The following is a 23,280-nucleotide window of genomic DNA, read 5'->3' on the forward strand; positions in this document are numbered from 1 at the left end:
GTGCTCACTTTTAAGACCTAAAAAACCTCTTTAAACCTAACTCACTTTTAAACCTAAAAAAATCTCTTTAACTCAGCATTTAACTAAAACTGAAGGTCTCGTGGTGTTTATCTTTTAATTTGATCTTCTTCATTTTCTTCTGATTCTAATTAAATACTAATGATCTCTTCTATAACTGTGATTTATCACCTGTCTGTAAAGCACTTTGAGCTGCCACCAGCATGAAATGTGCTATATAAATAAAATTATTATTATTATTATTATTATTATAAAAGAACATTATTATGGCTATTAGTGTTGGAAGGTTTTGTTGAAAGAACATCCCTAAAACCTCTCACTGAATAAAGTTTCCTATGAAATGCATCCTATTCATTCATTTGGTTGGAACAGTTACACATACAGTAAATCAAGAGTACATACAACACAACCTACGGAGCCCTGCTAGTGACATCCCGTATAAATACAAATAATGCACGGCCATGACTTAGTGAGGCATGGAAATGAGATAATGAAGTTGTGGCCACAGCTTAATTATCTCATTCCCATGCCTTACTAAGTCATGGCCACGCATTATTTTTATTTATACCAGATGTCACCAGTAGGGCATAGAAGGTGTACTGTGCAGTGGTGGACGAAGTACACATCATGTACTTGAGTTAAAGTACAGACACACAAGGTAAAATATTAAAAGCAGAAGTTCCTCCCTTCAGAACTCCACCTGAGTAAAAGTACAAAAGTATTTGCCTTCAAATGTACTTAAGTATCGAAAGTGAAATCATGACTCTAATGGCTTATTACTATTTTATAACAAGACTCTTGCTCCAAATTTAAACAAGTTTAAGTTGAATAAAATCTTTCTTTAATCACAGGATCACAAATGCGTTTCCTTTACTAAACTGCATCTGTAGGTCTCTGTTCATAAACACAAACTAGCTAAAACTAATTTACTATAGTTATAAACTATAGGTTATTATAAACTATACTATAGGTTAGTTCATCATTTATGTTGAATAGACTGTTCCAAAGTTTTGGGCTGCTGCACTGGGTCGGTTTGACCAGCAGGTCAAAACAAGCTCAACGCAAAGTGCGCGCTGTGCCCTGATTGGTGTTCGAATTGACATGTTACGTTTTTATACACACAGAAAACAAAAGGAAGGACAGGTTTCTCCAAATGTAGTGGAGTAAAAAGTAATTTTGAAATGTAGTGGGGTGAAAGTACTTCAGCAAAGTACAGATACCCGAAAAAAAAACTACTTAAGTGCAGTAACCAATTACATTGACTTAGTTACTGGCCACCACTGGTCCTGTGATACATCTAAAAGATCCGTGTTACAGAAAAACATTTTATTAACTTCTCCTAAAACAGAGAAGAGCCAGCATGGCTTTCAGTATTTTATACTGCGACACTTTAACAGAATGTCCAAATAAGCTTTTCTTTCGAAAATTCTACGAAACTGCCTCTCCTCTCTGCTCGCCGTGGTTTTGCCTGATCTGGAGCGCATAGGCTCAGTGGCAGAGCTAAGTAGCGTGTGGATCCACATGGTTAACAGATCAGGTTCAGAGCCAGCAGGCAGGAAAGGAAGTTTTACTCCGTTTTTCGGGCGACGTCCGAGCCCAGATTAACATCAGCTGCCGTTTTAAACCCAGTCAGCCGCAAAAACACCTTTATTATATCCACTTCTCGTCCAGGCCGGTCGCTGGTCGCCCCGCGGTAGGGCAGGCGCTGATATTTCCTCCGGCGTTCTCGGAGGACTACTACTACTCGGTGCGAGGACCCCAGAGAGGCAGCATGGCGGGCCCGGCGGAGTTTGAGTCGTGGCTGTGTTCACGGCTGGACGCGCTGCAGGTGGACCGGGACGTTTATGGAACTTATATCCGCAGCCTGCTGGAGGAGGAGGAGAGCGAGGCGGAGCGCCTGGAGGTTCTGAGGGCCACTCTGTCCGCTGTGCTGGTGAGGGGTCCAGTGAGGGGAGAGCAGGAGCACATGCACTGTTCGTAGTAACTATATTCGAGGCTGAAACAGGCTTCTTATACAAATTTTCTGTTTCACCTTAAATGGCTCAGCATTTCCATCTTAAGTCGTTCAGCACTTATTCAAATGGTCTGTTCCACCTTAAGTGGCTCAGCATTTCCACCCTATAAATGGTTCATCACTTCTTATTCCAGATTTCCGTTCCACCTTAAATGGCTCAGCATTTCCACCTTAAATGGTTCAGCACTTCTTATTCGAAGTTTCCGTTGCACCTTAAATGGTGCAGCATTTAAGGTGGAACTGAAAAGCCAACTTCAGCTTTACTGTCTCCCTGTTTATAGGGCTGTTATAACAGCACTGAACCAGAAGAGTGAACCCTAGTTAGGCTACTACATAGGGAACAGGGGACAACGAATTGAGACACCGCCTTTTGAAGACAAGTTCAAGTGACAGCTCTACATGTACATGTATGCCTACTACATTCCTTCATTACACTAAATTGCCAAGTTGCTAGATGCACCTACTGTGTATCTACACTTGTTGCCCATTTGCCCATAAGAAACTCCCACCATACAGCTTCATCTTGTTGGTTTACAGTTACTGACCATAGCCCATCTGCTGCTGTACAGTTTACCAGACTCCCATGGGGTAGACGAAGGGCTGGGGGAGCTGTTTACTGGGAACGTCAAGCCAAAAAGCATGTGTGTGCAATATTTAAGCCAACAGTGATTTCTAGTATGTTTGTTAATGTGGCTTACAGTTTCAGGTCCGTAGCTAGCTTTCCCCAGCTGATTTACTGTGTAGGGGAACGCAAGTCAATTTGAGACACTACCCTCTCAAGAACGGTTCAAGCGACAGCTTTACAAGCACATGTAGGACTACTGTTACGTAACTATATATACCGCATTAGATTAGTGTTTCCCAGCTCAAATCCTGCACTGCTCAGTTTAGTTTTCTTCTAATCCAACACACTAACACATGTAATTAGATCATTTCTGAACTATAAATCAACTCTTGAGCTTAAAGAGTAGTACTGGCCTTTGTAATTTCACTTCCCATATTGTTCCATATATACTTGGCCTATAAATAGCAACTGGCTGGGGTTGCGGCCAGTTTTGACATCTCTCCCATATTGGTGCTGCTTTTATAGGGCCTGAGCGAAATTAAGTTTCTCAACGGTCCTGATTTTATGGGGTTAAAATGATGATAGCCGGGGTGTAATTTTTAGGGTTAACATTTAAAAAGACTGTTTTACTTAAACAGTGCTTTATTACTTTCAAATTTCAATCTTAAATAAACAGTGAGAACAATTAATTAAATACGAGTATTATTAGTTAAATATGTTTTATGGTAGTGGAATAAATCAAATGAACATTAGACACTAAATTGATGCACATAAAGATACATAGATGCAGTAGAAGCATTAAATAAATTAACATTAACTTAAGTGCTGTGGAACTAAAAGCTGTGCATTCATGTGTGAGTGAGACAGGGCTAAACTAAATAGGTGATTTGTAGTTTAATTGGAAATAAAATATGGTTAGTATGTATGTAGATGTGCAGTTGTATGTTATGACAGTAACACTGATTAAAGCAAAAAACATGCTTCTAATAAAGATCTCAATAAGTGAAACAAATTGCCATTTTAACTGAGAAAACAAAGTGTGTAAAAGGTTTGCATTTTAATGAAATGATTTTAAGAAATGTACAGATAATTCAGAGAATTGTTAATGTTGCTTTATCTGGTGTCACAGCTCTGTGCACTGGGGCAGCCCAGAAATGCATTCATCACATAGTTAGAACAGGTCAGGAATAAATGTTTAGGCATAATTAAGTACAACCTCCATAAGCACTTTCAACTCTATAAGATGTTATTGAATGGAGATATTATTTATATTTTTTTGTATTGACACTGTGGAGTGGACCGTCTTAATCCCTGTGGTTTACGGTGGTCTCATACATTTGTCCAAGTAGTTGGTAAAAAGTCACTATAAATAGAGAATTACCATATTTATTTGGCATTTAATCATTTCCTGGTGTTCCTGAAACATTTTAAATTTTGAATATTACAGCCAAAAATGCATATTGCTACATAGTCTTCAATATTTCGAGCTACGCTATGTGAGTTATTGTTGAATCAGTTAAAAGTAGTTATCAACGTCACAAATGATTCCAGAATTTTGAATGGTGGCGTATGTTTGTCTAATGAACTGGACACTTTGTGTTTGTTTTGCATGTCAGGACGTCTCAGATCAGTAACCATGTCAGTTTTCTTCTGTCAGGAGGATGACACACTTGAGGAGGTCTGTCAGCAGATATTAAAACAGTGGACAGACTGCTGCTCTCGATCCGCAGCGGCCGGCAGCCACCCAGAAGGTAGATGACGATTAATCATATTATTTGGTCAAAATTTCCAGATGTTTCCTTCACAATGTTCTGCTTCCAAAAAGCAAATGGATCAAAATTTTGAACAATCTAATTTTGAAAACATTATCCAAATATGCCCCACTGCTTAATCCTAACTATAATAATATAACTATATATATATATATATATATATATATAGCTGTAACTATATGGTTACAGCTTGAGAATTTTAGTCTAGCCTGAAAATGAGTTCATACTTAGCATGATTTCACAGCTACTTTGTATGGTCCAGAAATCCAGACTTTTCAGTTTGCTCTGAACCAAAATAGCAGTGTCAAAGGTGCCTCGGACCAAAGGACCAAAATTTGGTCCGACCAAAAGAGGTGGTCTCAATCTAGATCAAAAAGAACCATGGTTCAGTTTATCTGGGGTGTGAAAACACTTTTTTGGAAGGTTCAGACTTTCAGTCCAGTGACAGGATCTTGAGGCAGGCTACCATCAGCCATTAAACAATAAAAGAAGAAAAAGAACCAGGAGAGAAGTAAAAATGAGCCATAGTAGCACCCAGAGGAGATTAAATATTTAACTGTAATTTGGTTCAACGAAAAAGTCAAAAGTCAACTTGAAAAAAACACAAAAAAGGCTAAATTTATACCTTGAGAGAGAGGATACTTATTTTGTTACATTCAAAGCACTACTTGCCAAATTGACAACACTAGAGCTAGAGAATGTTCCTAAATCAGATTTCCTTACAGTGCTGGTGAGGAACCAAGGGTCATGATGTCTACAAAGCAAATGTAGTGATTTTATTTACTCTCCAAACCACCAGTGGACCTACATGTCTTTTGAGTTTGTATATTTCACATTGTAATGATATGACACGTAATGTTCATATATAACCATAAAATAATAGTAAATCTGAAAAATCAGGTGTTTCAGGCAGTGTATTTGTAACCATTCTTCTGTGAGGGAACTTTTAGAGGCATTAAACTCTTCAAAAAGAGCTTTTAAACGGATTATACGTCTGGATCTTATCACAACTACTGTGAACATTTCTGACAAACATTTCACATCAAATCCCTCTGAAGGCCTTTTGTTTCTATCTTAATGGTTGAAATTGAAGTTGAATATTTTTGAAGAAATACAATTTAATTATCAGTTATACCAGATTATAAAATGCATGCAATTGAATTGAATATTTGGCTATCTCTGTCTTTCCAGATGAGGTTCAGGCCATTGCCAGTCTGATAGAGAAGCAGGCCCAGATTGTGGTCAGACAGAAGGAAGTGACTGAGGAGGACAAGAAAAGGAAAGAAGCATTACTTGCCCAATACGCCAATGTCACAGATGAGGAAGAATATCCTTATGGTTTCAGAGCGAGATGGGTGTCTTTGCTTGACTGTAGGGGTGGGGGTGATGGAAAGGCAGGAAATTTATGAGGAGATTATATATAAAATTTCTACTTGATTTAGAAAGTCAACAAAAAGTGCAAAAGACTGAAAATAGTTTCCAAATCTAAACAGCACTTAAAGCTTTCATCTCTGAGAGAGAGTAGAAAATCAAGCTGCTTCAGATCTGAAAACATCCACAGGTGTTTCTGTCCATCCTTCCACTGTGAGAAGACAACTCAGTGCTTTGAGTATGATAGAATGTGTAGCTGTCAAGAAGTATTAGAGAAAAGGAGACGGACACATCAAACAAAGAAGCTGAACAATGGACTGACCACCCTAGAGTCCAGACTTCAAGATATGTTTGGAATTATTTGAATCATAAGAAACAAAAAATCTAAAGTTCTGTGATTGAAATTTGGAGATGTGGAAAAAGTTATAAAGGCAAGGAATAGTCACACTAAATACTGAAAAATGTTAATTACTTTTTGAGGCTTCTGTAAAATTTACTGTTAAATACATTTTCTGCTTTTTTTCATGATGCTGAAAAATGAAAACCTGAATTTTAATGGCCATTTTGACTGTGAACTAACTTAAGGAACAGTGGTCTCATGTTTGCACAGTCCTTTAATGGACAGAGGTCATTACATTTTGATAGACAATTATAGGGGGAAAATATTTTAAATGTTAAGATATGATGAATCACATGCATTATTACCATTACTACGAAATAAGATTAAATGGTCCATTATAATGTCTGCTTGACTTGGAGGTGGGTGATATGGCAAAAAAAAAATAGCAATCTGACAAAGAGGCTGGATTTTAGCTCAGTAATCACGAGATATAGCGTGACACTGAAACCAAACATGATTTGTTTATGTTTATATTTTTAGGTAAAGTGGTGCGATGTTTATAAAAAAAAGCTGTGGCATGAAGGTTGAGTTTTACGTTAAGTTTACGTCATGTATTCTGTAAGTTTCTCAGCCGCAAAGCAGAAATCTGATTGCAGAGCAGAAATCTGATTACTCTCTGACTCATGTAGACCTGGGGTTTCACTCAAGTGTATATAAACACGTTGACCGGATTACTGACAAAATGATTTTCTGCATTTATCGGATTACAAAGTGCACATAAACCCACTCAATGATTTTTATTCAATATTTGACATACTATGTTGCACTAAATCCAGTTAAACGGGAATAATAATGAAGCATGCCGTTATATATATCAGATTGCCCAGCCCTAGGTTTACTTAAAGTAAGAAAGCTAGCTGAGTGTTATAGTAGTAGTGCTTGCAAAAAAATCTGTAGAGCAACTGTTTCTCTGAGATTTGTCTTGTTTCTAGAAATTTCCTTAACGTTCACACTGAGGGCGATGAAGCAGAGGAGCTCGGAGCTGTGGCAATCCCCAGTGACAAATGTATCCTTTTGTTCACATTCTTGCACATGAACACTAATCCATTTTTAGCTATGCAATGCACTTTTATCCTTCACCCTGAGCCTCAGCCCTCTTCAAGAACACCAACGTGGAGGACGTCCTGAATCGGCGCCGGCAGCAACGTGAGCAGGCGAAGGAGGACGCACATAAGAAGAAGGAGCAGGACAAGATGCAGAGGGAGAAAGACAAGCTGACAAAACAGGAGCGCAAGGAGAAGGAGAAGAAACGCACACAGAAGGGGGAGCGCAAAAGATAGACGGGAGACGCATCAGTGGAATCCATTTTTGGACTACATAGATTCTTTACTGAGAAAACAATGTCACCTCTGCAGGCTGTGTTCTGATGTAAGGTGTCGGCTCCCAGTTGAATATTTTTCTACAAGTGACGTGTCGCTCTGCTGGGGTATTGTAACCCAGGGCCTGATTGACTAAAGCCATAGCACACATGCAGTTACTGATCATGTCCATCCAAACCCAACAACAGTGCTTCTCAGTTCTCAGTCTAGGTCTAGTGACCCAGTGGATTGCATATTAGTGGTTTTCCTGCTCAAAAACATTTGGCTTATTTTGTGAAGATACTGGGGTTGGACTTAGGAACAGCTGAAGGTAAAGTTATGAAGGTTCTTAAATTGAGAAAATGAGAATTTACTGATTTTTTTCAACACGTCTGCGTAATTAAGTTCTGAGAAGTCTTTCAGGGTGGTTTGATGTGAAACGCTTCATTGTAGAAAAACTTGCCAACCTAGTTTTATGTACAGTGATAGTGATTGGAACCAGAGGTCGCCATGTCTAACACAAATAATTTTATGACATCCTAAATGACCAGTGATCCTGCCCACATCTTCTGAGTTTTATTATACTGCCGATGATGATGATGATGATGATGATGATGATGATGATGATGATGATGATAAATCAGAAAAAAATTGTTTCTCTTCTGTACCTTTCTGCCATGAATGGATTACTGATCAGTGTAAAAATATTTTAATAATTTAAGGTCAAAATCTTAACTGATGTCTCAAGTATCAGGAAGTGTATTCAAAACCATTTCATGTTATAACTTCCTCTGAGGTATCTTGTAGAGGCAATGAAAGCTTTAGACATTTGGTTCTGGCCACCACCACTGTGAACAATTCTAACCTAGTAAGTTTCTCTAGAATGTAGCATTTCACATCAAACCACTCTGAATTACTTCTTTGCATCTTGACAATTAAGTCAGACTAATTTGAAATATAAATAAATTGCTTTTTTTTGGGAATTAAAAGGAAAGAAACTTTCAAATATTCTTTAAAGTGTGAGGTAAAGTGTGTAATTTGTTCACATTCTGACATTCACTGTTTTCCTAATTGACAATTGTTTTTAGGTAAGAACACAACACACTTAAGCAGGAAGGTGCAAATAATTCTGCGGTTTAAGGAGACAAGAATCTGACAAGGATTTTTTTTCTTAGTACCTTTCTTAAGAACAGATTTGAGAAAACTTCGGAAGATATCGGAGCTTGAGGCCCATTTTTTTCAAGAATGAATCGCACAAATGTTCTTGAGGAAAAAGCTGAGGTATTTGATAGTTTTATGTCCGCTTTTCTTTCTAATGATCCCTGATCATTCATTGATTAGTTGAACCAGGTCTTTGAAAACAGGAAGAGAACTGTGAATGTTAGGTGCGTCGGGTCGTAAGGACTAACACTAAGAACCACTTAAGTGTCATGACTGAGTAATGAGTTTATCATGAATCAGCGATCACTAATCAGGTGACTAGAATTTACTGACTTTTTTAACATACTCAGCGCCACTTGCTTTAGTAAATCTGGCACGTTATTTCATTAAGCATGAACCTGAATGGTGTAAAGCCTCTTTGTTTATCATATAAAGGTTTTTTGTTTTTCTTTAAAAGATTGAGAGCCCATACATGCCATTATGTTGAAGCTGCTTCTTGGAGGTAAACCTGTGTGCTTTCCTCTTTGTGTTATCTGGGTAGGTCAACATGAGATCCAACAGAAATGGCACACAGGAGTGGTCTTTTTGCTTTCAGCTAACCTGCTTAAAAGCCTTCCCAAACTTGAAACTGCCACAAGCCGCCTTTACACGTAGCAATACTCAAAGCGTGCTCACAAATGACTCAAAAAGGTGAGCTGTCTGCTTACAGATAAACGGGGACTGGACATTAAGACACTAAATAGCATATGGTGTTCTATGGTCATGTTTTTTACGCTGTTGCTTTTTCCTGTTGTGTCCAATACTGATGAGTGACACACAATGAATTTTTGTGTATTTAGAAAACCTTTTGACTCAAAACATAATTATTACAGAGGCTAATGGGCAGTTGCTAAAGAAAGTGATGGAGCACCTGCGCACTGGTTTCTGTTGTGTGTTGATGCAACTTTTCTGTTCTTTTTCACTGCATGAATTATCTTGGCAAGCTAAAAGATTGCAAACCTAGGTAATATACATCATTTTGAGACTGCTGTAATAGTAAATTATTCTACTTATTTTAGTATGTATTTTATCTTGTTTTCAGACATTTTGTCCAGAGAATTTTATTCTGTTGGCAGATAATTGTAGTTTTTCCAGAAATTATTGAAGTTAATCTGCCAGGAGTAAGAATTTCACTAGATAAAATGATTGAAGGAAGTAAAAAAAACTTTTAGAAATTAAATAACCCTTAAATTCTTATAACAGTCTGGAAATGAGAAATATTAGATATTTTCCATACAATTGAATATTTAATTTTCCAAGATAATTTTATGTAAGATAACTTAATTTTCCTTTTTTTTTTTCTAAATACAGGGAACTGTGTCTGTCGTCCTGGTAATGAAACTAATGCTACAGATGCAGCTAATCAAGGTTAGGTTAAAAAATGCTAGTGTGTTTGTGGTATTTTACTGTTAAAGCAGAAAAGAGGATTGTGTATTTTCCTAACGTTTGTTTGAAGCTGCTACATGTGCCAATCCGTACCTCGCAGAATGCCTTCTTATGCACCATGTGGGCTGCACTGTATACACATGGACCCTTGTGACCCCTTACTGTCCTTTAATCAACATGCTAAGAATGTGAGGGGTAATACTCAGACAAGCAAAGGCATTCTGCAAGTCAGTTACACAAACATTTTTTTCCTTCCAGACTCTACTTGTTTTTCTGAAATGTTTTGTAGTGTGAGATCTTATTTGATTACTGACTTATTCTTTTGTTAACGATTTTGTTTTAATGAACTGATTTTGGGAATATTGTGGTCCCGTCGTCCCGTCCCGCCCCTACCCCCCACCCCCACCCCTGATGCAATTCTTACAATGGGTGCATTTTAATACCTTTCCAAATAACTATAAAAATTGCAGTGAAGCATCAGTTTGGGTTTTGACTTTATTGTTATACTGTATAATTTATTTGTAGTAGTAACTGATAACAAAAAGAGGACCAATGCAACATTAATCAGGAACCGAAACATTAAAATGTGTCGTGAACAGTGACAGTCCCTGACAATAGCAAGTTTCAAGCTGATTACTTCATTTATATCATTCCATGCACTAGTCATCATTTTTCCCAGGTCTGCAGAGGAATGCTATCTGTTAAGTTCAAAATCACAGAAGAAATATGATTCATCATAGACAGGCAGTGCATTACTACTTAAACAAGATTGAGATTGTTACTACTTATTTGAATCTGGAGTTATTGGAAATAAATAAAATCAATTAGCAAACTTGTCAAAATTCTGCAAAGTATATTACCTGAAAAGTACTTTGCAATTATTATTCAATTAATATCCAAATGTTGCAGCAAACAAACATTCCAATAAATAAGCACAAGACAATTAGAACACTGTAGTGACATTGAAGTTATAAATAGTGCCTTAACTTAGTACTCCCCAAAGACTTATTTCCTTCGAGTAGACACTAATTTAACTGTTATATTATTTTAAGATAAATATTTTCAATGCACAACATAGTGTGAAATTTCCAAGGGGCTGTTTAATGTATACTTTAACATTTGTACTAAAACCTGACACCAAGATTGTGACAATCTCATTATACTTGAAGCTTACTGACCTTTACATTCTTCTACAATGATCACTGATCAACAGTTAAAAGGCTCCTCTTCTTATCTGTTCTTGCCAGTCTCTTTGTCCTTCTGGATCTTGCCCTGCCTTGCATCAACTTCCTAAGTCTTTCTTTCACCCTAACTGTTCTGCCTCTTACTCCAGCTTTCATCTTCTCTCTGTCTCACATGCGTTTTCTCCCTCTCTTTCAGTAAGCAGTCGGTCTAAAAAAGACACGTGGGGGGCCACTTGAAATCTGGAAAAATGACTTGGTGATCTTACTGCCATCATTTCCACACACTATCTTTTGGAGAAGTTGTTTACAAGTTGATTGGGATATTTAAATAAGATTGACAAATGTTACTGAACTGAGGACCTACTGACCACCTATTGCTCAGAACAGAGCCTACTGTATTACTGTAGTGTAATAACTGAAGTAACAATATTCACACACTCCACTTAACCAACACCTGCCGCTTCCTTCTGCTTGACTGGCAAAGATCACATGGCTCTTTCTGGAATGATCTGGTCAGGACTGTATTGACCCAAAGACGAACAAGTATCTCCCTCTCCTCCATCGACAGGGCTGGTGGTGGTTTTGGGCAGAGTCATCTGCAGGGCACACCACAGAGCAGTGCGAGACTTCCTCGTGCTGCTGCTCAGGTCCTTCAGTGTGGAGGCCCAACAGAGGATTTCTGAGTGAGGTAAACAGAAAAAAGGTGAACACTTTAACATACACTATACGGACAAAGGTATTGGGACACCTACACATTACACTTGCAAGAGCTTTTATGACATCCCATTCTAAATCCATAGGCATTAAAATGGAATTGGAATTTGCAGCTAAACAGCTTCCACTCTTCTGGGAAGCTTTCTACAATATTTTGGAGTGTGTAATTGAATTCATCCAGAAGGGCATTTGTAAGGTCAGACACTGATGTTGGGTGATAGGGCCTGGTTTGCAATCTTCGTTCTAGTTCATCCCAAAGCTGTGTAATTAGAGGTTAAGGGCAGGGCTCTGCAGGCCAGTGAAGTTCTTCTAAACATCTCACCCAGCCATGTCTTTATGAACCTTGCTTTGTGCAATGGGGCTCTGTCATGCTGGAACAGAAAAGGGCCTTCCCCAAACTGTTCCCACAAAGTTTCAACTATTAGATTTTCTTTCACTGAAACTAAGGGGCCTTGTCCAACCCCTGAAAACCCCATAGTATTATCCCTCCTCCACCAAACTTCACAGTTGGCACAAAGCAGTCAGGCACGTAATGTTCTCCAATGATCTACTATCACACACAGGGCAGCAGTATATTTTAGATGTCTGAGGCTTTTGTGATGTTACTACGTCTGTATGTCGAGGTGAGCATGTAACTACCTCTGTCCTCCCTGAGGTAAGCTGAGCCTTGTCTCTGTCTGCTGCTGCTGTTGAGGAATTCATCCTTGCGCCGGGCCTGAGTGATATAGATAGCCTCCAGGTGCCTGTCCAGTGCTGAACAGATATTAGCGTGGAGAGGAAAACTCCATAAGCGCTCCATTTTTCCCAGCAAACTCACTACCTGTTAAAAAAATAACATCACTAATTTAAAAAGACACTGTTTTATAATGAAATGGATGCCTCAAATATGTAGGACAGTATGAAACTTTCAATTAGTCCAACTTCTGATTTTTTTATAACATTATATTTCATATTTTGTTTGCTCCCCTGAGAAAAAAAAACATTAATTTAAATAAAAACATAATTATACCAGAAACACAAATATGCTATTACAAACAATAGCGCTGACCCTCCTAGCTCAATCTTTTTTATTTCTCATCTGTAAAAGTGTACTGACCTTGGCCTGCTCTCGAAGCTGATCCACTATGAGTCTGTCCACTCTGGAGGGGTTGGGAGGCATTTTGGGTGGAGAGTTATTGCTCTCCAAAGATAAACATTTGCCTGGGTAGCGCTTTACCAGTACAGCCTCTGTCTATAAGAAAATAACACTTAACTGCTTATTTCACATCATAAATGCTCTCAAGGCCTAACTCTAATGACTCTAGAAAGTCAGCCCTAAACATCAAGAAGTTTGCAACAACTGGCCCCAAAGAAGGAAAAGAGCACAAGCTGTATTTGTCATGTGAGTAGGACATTAAATTAGATAATTCTTAGTACAAAATGCTAAGTCAGCATTTGAAATTTCATTGATGCTTAATTGAAACTTAAAAACTCTGGAACATTGAACAGAACAACTGAAACTGAAAACATTACCTTTTTCCTCTCTTTCTCCAGCATTCTCCATTGCTCGTAGCACTCCTCCAGATAATGGTGCAGTTGGCTCATAGGGGCTCCGCAACTCTTGCTGAGTTTGAGTGACCTCATGGTGGGCAGAAACCCAGGAAAAGGCCCATCTACACAAGCTGGGTTTGACCCCATCAGCTCCTGCAGATAGGGGTTTAAGATTGCAAATTCTCCATCCGGCAGAAGCTCACTCATGTCCACAAGAGGCATGGAGGCTCCATAGGTCAGCAGGGAGCGGGAAGGGAATAGGTGACACTGATTCTGTCGGGGATCCCCCATCTGGTTCATGTAAGGAAACATCTGGGATGGCAGGGATTTGGCTAGGCTGGAGCCAGCGCCTTTATGTCTGGCATGACCAACATACATATTGCCTAGAATCTGAAATGGGTTCTGCAGGAGGCCCTGTTGTTTATCTACCTCCCTCGGAAAGCTAGCTGTTGATTTGGGTTTTGCTCCAATTCGATGCCCCTCAGATGTGGCAGGAGCACCTTGCAGCCTACCTTTGTCTAACTGCAAGTTGAAGTCCATTCCATCTCCAGTGCCAGCTACATTCCTCAGACCTTCCAGACCCAAGCCTAAGCCTGCTTGGCCCATCCTTCCTTGTAGACTCAAACCATCACCCTGCCCAACATCAGTGAGGACTCTGGCTGTAGGCCTCTGCTGGGATGACAAGAGTGGAACAAATTCAGCCACAGAGTGGGACATGAGCTTGGATATCCCTGAGTGGTCAGTGCTGATGCTGGTCTTGGTTGGAAGCTTTTTACTCTGGTAGTGGTTTGACAAGCCATGATGGTACTCGTAGAGACTGGTTTGGTGGGTTCTAATTTTTCTCTGGGTTGTCTCTTTGCTTTGGGGAGGAGTTGAAGGATTGAAGGGAGGTGAGAAGGTTTTAGAATGCTCAAAATAGCCTGATGGCTGACTGAACCCAGAAAACTCTTTGGGGATGTAATCACTTTGCAAGGGCTGACTTTTCACACCATCACATGTTCTTTGCTCCCTCATGCTTCCAGACATTTCTCTCTTAAGGCTGTGCATGTGAGAAACAAATGGCGACATCTTTTGGAGGGGGAAACTCTTCAGACGAACCATGTTTTCATCCTGAGCCTTCACAAAATTGTTCTGAGCTAATTCACTTTTGTAAACATTCTCTTCCTCACCCATAAGAAGGGCCTGGATGTTACTGGTCAACATGTTGGCATCCTGTGTAGAAAATGATCTGTTGTTTTGCACTTTCGTTCTGCTCAATGCAATGAAGTCTTGGTAAGGGCTGAAGCAGGAGTCATTCATCATGTTTGAAAGTCGACACAGGTCATTAAGTGAATCCATGTTTTCAGAGTGGGCATTGCTGGTGCTGCAGAAGCCGCTGTCCTTCCCAGGCATAGGAATGCCATACTCAGATTTACCCGCCCTGCCCTTGGAAAGGTAGGCATTGGCAGCAGGAGGGATACTGAGACCAGGAGGAGGTCTGGTTAAATCTTGGACACCTGGGGTATAGGCTTCAGGTTCTCCATTGCAAGTGGATATAAGCCAGGCAGGGTCAGCAACATCAAATGCTGGGACATCAACACCATTGAAATGCTGGTAAATGTCATTTCTTTGATTAGAGTCTCTTCCCATTGGCTCTGGACAGAGATGGTCAGACTGTATGCCAGAGCTGGACTGCATCTTTGCCTCAGAATTAAGGTATTGCAAGCTGGCCTCCTTCATAGATTTGGGGGACAACACAGTTTTAAGACCAGATAATGTCCTGTTGAGATCATTGTTAGAGTTAAAAACACAGAGGTACTTTTGAAATGAGCTTTAGTTTGCATCAAAGACAGAACTTAATAAAATATTGTCAACTGGGGATTTAAAGTAAATTAATGTATCATTAGGGTACTAACTCTGGTGAGTAGTACGAGTCCACTGGATCAGCCTCCTCCAAGATAGTAGACACTAATCCATAGAGATCAGTCTCACTCCCACAGTCATTGCCATCTATAAGATTCCTGGGACGGACAAATAACACAGCATCAATTAGCTACCCACTTAAATCTGTTCTGCTTCCTAAATACTCATAGAATTATGTTCCAAACAACTTTTCAAGAAATTTCACTGTCAGAGACAAATTCCAGTGTCTGAATAAAATCGCAGTCTTGCTACATCATCTCGATCGTTTAGTCTAAGGTGGTCAGGATAGCAGCCTTTACTCTGTCTTTTTCTCATCTTGACGCTACGACAAAATCAACCATGTTTGATATTATCCTAAGTTTTAAGTCTTGGCTCACATAGATTGCGCGTGATAGCAAACAGACAAGCTCATGCACATGGCACAATAGAGAGAGAGAGAGAGAGAGGGAGAGAGAGTGGTAGAGAGAAAATGCATGCACCCAATCAGCAATGCTGAATCACTGCATGTTTTGTTGATGTGTACATCTTTATGTTAAATAAAATCTATTTGTGATCATCTGCCATAATATACAGTTCTACAGTGAACTGAGCTGAGCCTCAAATCTTTACACAACCAACCAACATTTATTTTTTACCACTATAGAGTGGAGAAGAAAAGGGGGTTCTCTGTTTGTAAATTTCCCAGTGCATGATGGGAAACTAAATCTAAATCTAAATAAATCTCATAAATCTAGTTGCAGTCTTGCAAATATTGACCCTGCAAGATAAGATCCCCAGTCTTGGCAAAAACATGAGTCTGTGACTAAAAACTCTATGGCATTGTCTTTAGATGTGAGAGGAGGGCAGACTTCAGCCTTTTCTTGTGTATGGCTAGCATTAGCCAGTGCACTGAAAACTTTATCATAACTATATTTCACACTTTTTTTTTATCATTTTATCATTTCATCTTTCATTATCTTTTTTATGAGAGGTTTTCACCCTATTTTTTTCATGTTTATTTGTGAAACAAAACTGTAAATATTCCAGACCCATTTAATAATGTATTTGTGTAAAATGTATTCTGTATCTGTACATAACTACAACATACAAATCTGACCTATTGTTGGAGATGCCTTGAGCATAGTTCATCAGCTGATCAGGGTCATCTTGAGCTGCCCAGGAATTATAGGGCAGTTGGGGCTCATCATGCAAGGAAAAATCTGTGGTGAAATGCTGAAACTGTTGTCCACTATCTCCGCTAAAATCATGCTGTTTAAGAAAAAGAAAGTGAAACAAACACTGGCACTGTACATATCTATGTGAATTCCCCTTTTAATTCAAGTCATTCACTGTTGTGGTGTGTTTGCCATTAATATTGCTTCTCACCTGACACTTGTAGAGGGAGTAGTATGAGTCTGATCCAGTAATATGAAACTGATCAAAGGCCATCTTTGCCCCATTTGCATCCACACTGATTTTACTTTTTCCTGCATTATTAGCCTTTAATTACAAAAGAGGACAATATCCACAATAAGACACATTGGTTATGCTGTAATAAATATTAAACACAAGCTACATAAAGAACAGTCTATTGTGAAGATGAGTTTGGTCGTATCAGAGATGGCTAATGACACAGATAGATAGAAAGATAAATACACACACACACACACACACACACACATATATATATATATATATATATATATATAGAGAGAGAGAGAGAAAGAGAGAGAGAGAGCAAAACACCCTGGTATACCCCACACTGATTCCAGTATTTAAAATTCAGTCAGGCCTTTGTAGCTTAACTCTCGGAGTCCTTTCAATCTTTTCTATCCATCAGTCCATCTTTACTACAACAACTTTTATAAGACAGTGCAGATTTAATTGTTTATAAGATTTGGATTGAAAAATGAAAAAATGTTGCTTTCGTTCATCTAAACTACACTAAAGCCACTTTTTTTCATTCAAGTTTAAATCACTTAACTAAAGCCTATCACTAACTGCTTGTCAAGAACCTAACTTTTTTAGTTTTTAAACTGAAGGTTTTTTTTTAACGGCCAACACAATTTTACAGCCTGTTCCTTCGCTAACGGCTACGTGAATGACAAATACAGACGAATGGAGTCTTTTCACATTCGGGCTTCTAGCTGGTTGACCTGCTGTGGTCACGATGGTGCTGAGACATTCAACACAGTCTTTGCGAAAAAGCGATGGTAACGTAGGCTATTTTAGACAGTCAAAAACGAAATCTGCGGTAATGTTTTAAAATTAAATTAAAATGATTGAGCTTGACCAGGACAAGACTGAAATTAACTAACCTATATGGACCTATCTAGCGCTGGCTAGCTTACTGTTCTTTCAAGCAAATGTCGGTTGAGTTTGGCTAACTTAACTACAGAACCAACTCTTCAGAAATACCTCGGATATGAAGGAACTGTGTGAAAATCTGACTGTCCAGAAAAGGCTATAATTTAAGGTGCCGTTAGCTCCATTATCGAGAGTTGAGATTAAGATTGAGTTTCTTCACAAGCAACCGTTAGCACACATACGCTAGCTAGCTAGCTAGCTAACCTAGGTGTGTTTGCCAACCTAGGTTAGCTAGCAAACTTCAGTTAGCCACACTAGCTAACGTCACCGCTGAAGTACCCTCTCCATCCATCTTACCTCCATCTCTAGCAACAACAAATTACTTGTCTCGATGAAATGGCTTCTTATCGTAATTTATTTCAACGACTGTCACCTTAATAATCACTATTATTATTAGTTCACGGTGGGTTTCAGGCTAGTTTAATCTCTAGAAGCGACAGAAGGCGACCACAGATTAGATCTACTAGAAATCTCGATCCGCCTCGCGCTCCGCCCGTTAAAACAAGCATATTAAAACCGCTTCTAGTGTTTAATATTCTGTCGGTTTTAATTGGTCGTCGGGATCAGAAACAGCCAATCAGAATGTACTAACCGCCATAGCAACAGCAGACGTTTTTCAGTTATCGTCTGCCCTGAGAACGTAAACACACCGCTAAACGGGCTAAAGCCCAGTGACAGAAAAATAGACAAAAAACATAAAACATTGGCTCGTTTATGTTAGGCTCATATCTGCTTACAGAGAGTGTGGTTTTAATAATAAAAGTATGTAAAATCAGTGTTGTAAAAAAATAAGTGAGTTCAAACGAGGGAGTCGGTTCGATTTCCAGCATAAGCGTGTAGAGCCGACTGGTCTACAGATGTAATAGCATGAAAAGTGCTGGGAAAAGACCATTAGAAACAATCACTGGGTTAAAACCTCATGGTTTTGGATGGTACTGTCTTAACGGTTATCATTAGAGAGCCCTGGATTCCTGTACAGCACCTTTAGATCCCATTAGGAAACCATCGGATTCGCCTATAATTTGTCCCAGAGCACCTGTTAAAGCATACGAGTTCTGGATATAATGCTATATGAGTAAACATCCACGAGGTGGCGGTGTTTACCTCTTGGCGATAGATAGATAGACAGACAGACAGACAGACAGATAGATAGATGGTTCCATATAGAAGCAAAAGTTTCTGACATTAATACAGTGATCCCTTTTGGCCTCTGTATGGAACCATTTCTACATAAAACTCCTCCTCCATTAAGCTAAAGAACCATTTCACCATGCAAAGCCTTTTGGACATTTCAGTGATTCTATACAGAACTCAGGGTTCTAAATAGAAGCACTCTATTTACTAAAGAATCTTTGAAAATCAGATTTTAAAGAGTGTAAATCTGATGTGGAATATGAAACGTCCTGCTTCTCTAGAGTCATACTGTATTATTTCATCCTCTTATTCCTGAGGAATACTGCACGTTTACTCTGTTTACACAGACGGACAAATGTGGAGATAAACTGTTTCTACCTGAAAGTTCCCAATTCTATAGAAACCCAAAGGGAAATACGTGTCAGTTTATGCATTTCAAACAAAAGGCGTATATATATATATATATATATATATATATATATATATATATATATATATATATATATATATATATATATATATATATATCACTAATCATATATGGTTGAGTTTCATATAATCATATACACAAATGACACATGTATCAGACACACTGTATCAGTCATACATTATACATGTGACCTATATATCATGCATATATGTATTCATCCACCTATCAGACATATATGATCCATATAATACAAGTAAATGCCCAATATGTGATGCTTATACATGTGCTTAACATGTATGACTATGTATTTTGAAATACATGTCTGACCTTGTATCCAGCCATGGTCCACTTCACCTTTTGTGATATATGAGCATTTATGGCCATATATCTGATTTACACATGGGAAGTGTGACTGATACAAAGTTTTTTCAGCTGCTGTGTTTATGTCTGAACTACAACTGCAGTTTTTCTCTTTTGTTCAGACTGACGGAGTTGGGAACACGGCCACTGCTTTGGAAAGTGAAAAATCGGGAAGTCTGATTTTACGGCTTTATTTACGCAAAAACAAACCCAGTATGTCCTCTTCCAGCCTGTGTGGGTATATTTTCAGGTTTTCTGCTGCCTGCAACTCGGCGCTTCTCTGGCCGCAGATCATCAGGCGAGTCTAGGGAGTCTGGAAGAGTGTCTGTTTCAAGGCCCCCGAACTCGCTCCTCCTTCATCTCGTAACAGCGCAGCGTAGGGGGGCTTGAAACCGCCCAATCGGACAAAGAGGGTGAAAAAAAAGTCGTGCAGTTCTGCAACCCAGCTCGCGGCTGTTGCTCGGGAAAGTTGTGAGAAGTTCGCGTGTAGTTCGTCTGTTTTTTTGTAGTAAGTATATGAAATAATATGTTATTTAAATCCTAACGAGCGTTCTTTTGACTTAGTTTAAGTTTAGTAACTTGTCGCGATAATGGAGACTAGTCTGAGCTCGCCTGCCTTCTCCACGTTGCTGTTGCTGCTGCTGTCGTCCTTGCTCGCCTCGGTGTGTGGACAGTATCAAGGTGACCATGGCATAGCAGTGCCCGACCACGGCTTCTGCCAGCCAATTACGATCCCCCTGTGCACGGACATCGCCTACAACCAGACTATAATGCCCAACCTGGTGGGCCACTACAGCCAGGAAGACGCTGGATTAGAGGTGCACCAATTTTATCCTTTGGTGAAGGTCCAATGCTCCCCAGAGCTCAAGTTCTTCTTGTGTTCCATGTATGCACCCGTATGTACCGTTCTGGAGAAGGCCATCCCGCCATGCCGGTCTATTTGTGAGAGGGCCAAGCAGGGCTGCGAGGCGCTTATGAACAAATTTGGCTTCCAGTGGCCGGAGCGGCTGCGGTGCGAGAACTTCCCTGTGTTGGGCGATGGCCACATATGTGTTGGTCAGAACGATTCCACGGCCACCGTGCCGCCTGCCCACAACGTGCTGCCTCCAGGAACACCAGAAGTCTACCTGTACGCCACACCGGACAGGCCTTTCCGCTGTCCGCCATCGCTCAAGGTCCCATCATATCTCAACTACAAGTTCCTTGGGGAGCCGGACTGTGGTGCCCCATGTGAATCTTCTAGATCCCATGGGGCTTACATGTTCTTCAACGACCAGGAGATCGCCTTCGCTCGCGTCTGGATCCTAGTCTGGTCATGCCTGTGTTGTGCGTCCACCCTTTTTACCGTGACCACATATTTGGTGGACATGCAGCGCTTCAAGTACCCTGAGCGGCCCATCATTTTCTTGTCCGGCTGCTACACCATGGTTTCCATCGCCTACATCACAGGCTACTTCCTAGGGGATAAAGTCGTATGCAATGAAAGCTTCTTCCCTGAAACCTTCAAAACCATAGTGCAGGGCACGAAGAAAGAGGGCTGCACCATCCTCTTCATGATGCTGTATTTCTTTAGCATGGCCTCCTCCATCTGGTGGGTCATCTTGTCGCTCACCTGGTTCCTGGCTGCAGGGATGAAGTGGGGCCACGAGGCCATCGAAGCCAACTCCCAGTACTTCCACCTGGCTGCCTGGGCCGTACCTGCAGTGAAGACCATCAGCATCCTGGCAATGGGGCAGATAGACGGCGACGTTTTGAGTGGTGTCTGCTTTGTGGGCCTCAACAATGTGGACCCGCTGCGAGGCTTTGTCCTGGCGCCGCTCTTCATCTACCTCTTCATCGGCACATCCTTCTTGCTGGCCGGCTTTGTCTCGCTCTTCCGAATCCGCACCATCATGAAACACGACGGCACTAAGACAGAGAAGCTGGAGCGGCTCATGGTGCGCATCGGCGTCTTCTCCGTGCTGTACACGGTGCCGGCCACCATCGTTATCGCCTGCTTCTTCTATGAGCAGGCCTTCCGGGAGCACTGGGAGCGTAGCTGGATCAGCATGCACTGCAAGAGCCTGGCCATTCCCTGCCCCATGCAGCCTGGCCCGAGGATGACCCCAGACTTCACCGTCTACATGATCAAGTACCTCATGACCCTCATCGTTGGGATCACCTCTGGCTTCTGGATCTGGTCGGGCAAGACCCTCCATTCTTGGAGGAAGTTCTACACACGCCTCACCAACGGCCAACATGGCGAGACCACCGTGTAGGAGCCTTCTAAAGTACAAACTGTCAGTGAGGGAATATCACTCTCTTTAACTAATGACTGAATTTGTTGCTCTTCAGAAAGACAAACTGTGGAATTCGTATGTTTATTGTCAGTATTCCCAAACCTGAACACAGCCACTTCTTGACGTTTGCTGTTGAATATTGTATGTCACTTGTAAGACTTACAGGATGAGGAGATTAGGAGTGTGTTTTTTTTTTATGTTGTTTGTTTTATTCTGTTTTTTTTTTTGTACTCACAAAAATGGACAAGCTGGGGCTAAATGAAAACCAAACCTGGATTTTCCAAAAGAAACAAACGTGGCCATTTCGATGCCATGTGCTGAAACACTCTCTCCCACCTCTACTCTGTCTATCCCCTCCCTGTTTTTTGCTCCTCAACTTACCAGCCATGAAAAACCAAGGCTTGTAGAGCAAGATGCCAGCTGGGAATTCAGCAAAAAGAGGGAGGTGTGCAGTGGGGGAGGAGAAGGAGGCCTTTGAACATGGACTTCTTTTCCTTTTTTTTTCCTTGCAGTAAATTGTGCTAGATGTGCTTTGAGGCACTGTAAATACTATTTGTAAGAAAGTATATATATTTGAATATAATTATATATTTGTATTTAAACTCTGGAATGATTCTTGTTTTCAAATTTCGTCAAGTGCTTAAACCTCATTCTTTCTCTCTCTCTCTCTCTCTCTCTCTCTCTCTCTCTCTTTCTTTTTCTCTCTCTCTCGCTCTCTCTCTCTCTCTCTCTCTCTTTCTTTCTCTCTCTCTCTCTCTCTCTCTCTCTCTCTCTCGTCAGGTGGAGTAATCTGTAATCATATTTCTCCCTCATGAGCTCCATCACTCTCTTTGGAAAGCTGTTTCAAATTAAAAAGGTTCACTAAATCGAATGCTCTTCCTGCTTGCCCGCCCCCCTGTACCTCTAATACAGGCCAGCCTAACAGTAAACCAAACCCACTCATTTATATACACTGTTTGTCAACATCTTGGGACACCTTGCCTGATTTTCACAACTACCTCCTAATTATGCATGTTATTCTACAGTTTTTTGCCTGTATTTTCTTTTTCCTTGAGGTCTACAAAAACAGTCTGAATTATTTTCTATTGGGCTATTTTCAAATCTCTCTTTATACTTAGAATTAAACAGGCTAAGTTACAGCGTCTTTAAGTCTGGTATATTGCTGTTGTAGGAATATGACCTCATATCTCCGTTTTTGTCATTCTTCAGTTCTTGACATAATGTGAAAATGCCTGTTGTCTTTTGCATTGTGTGTAAAGTTTATGATGAACGGACCAAAAGAAACAGCCCAAAATGACTTGGAAAAAAGTCTAGTTCCATTGATTTTCATTAAAAGTTAAGTTATTTTTGCCTTCTCCTGTAAAGTTATCAGTTTGG

At 40.1% G+C, this 23,280-nt stretch overlaps 3 protein-coding genes across 3 annotated transcripts; 2 read left to right on the plus strand and 1 right to left on the minus strand.

Annotated features, from left to right (window-relative positions):
- Positions 1 to 1,736: 1,736 nt before the first annotated feature.
- On the plus strand, positions 1,737 to 10,639 carry ccdc43 (coiled-coil domain containing 43). The gene is made up of 5 exons (XM_017697503.2): positions 1,737 to 1,951; positions 4,255 to 4,348; positions 5,561 to 5,696; positions 7,094 to 7,146; positions 7,233 to 10,639. Exons 1-5 carry the CDS (start codon positions 1,790 to 1,792, stop codon positions 7,418 to 7,420), a joined length of 633 nt encoding a protein of 210 aa, XP_017552992.1. The 5' UTR covers positions 1,737 to 1,789; the 3' UTR covers positions 7,421 to 10,639.
- Positions 10,640 to 11,693: 1,054 nt separating this feature from the next.
- Positions 11,694 to 18,003, minus strand: moto (minamoto). The gene is made up of 8 exons (XM_017697363.1): positions 17,998 to 18,003; positions 16,720 to 16,833; positions 16,451 to 16,602; positions 15,348 to 15,452; positions 13,435 to 15,211; positions 13,019 to 13,153; positions 12,562 to 12,742; positions 11,694 to 11,887 (listed from the first exon to the last, which is right to left on the minus strand). The coding sequence occupies exons 1-8, from the start codon at positions 18,001 to 18,003 to the stop codon at positions 11,694 to 11,696; spliced, it is 2,664 nt and encodes an 887-aa protein (XP_017552852.1).
- A 2,045-nt stretch (positions 18,004 to 20,048) lies between these two features.
- On the plus strand, positions 20,049 to 23,040 carry fzd2 (frizzled class receptor 2). The gene has a single exon (XM_017697502.2). The coding sequence runs from the start codon at positions 20,215 to 20,217 to the stop codon at positions 21,880 to 21,882; it is 1,668 nt and encodes a 555-aa protein (XP_017552991.1). The 5' UTR covers positions 20,049 to 20,214; the 3' UTR covers positions 21,883 to 23,040.
- The last annotated feature ends 240 nt before the right edge of the window (positions 23,041 to 23,280 follow it).

This window comes from Pygocentrus nattereri, chromosome 14 (assembly GCF_015220715.1).
Source record: "Pygocentrus nattereri isolate fPygNat1 chromosome 14, fPygNat1.pri, whole genome shotgun sequence".
NCBI lineage: Eukaryota > Metazoa > Chordata > Actinopteri > Characiformes > Serrasalmidae > Pygocentrus > Pygocentrus nattereri.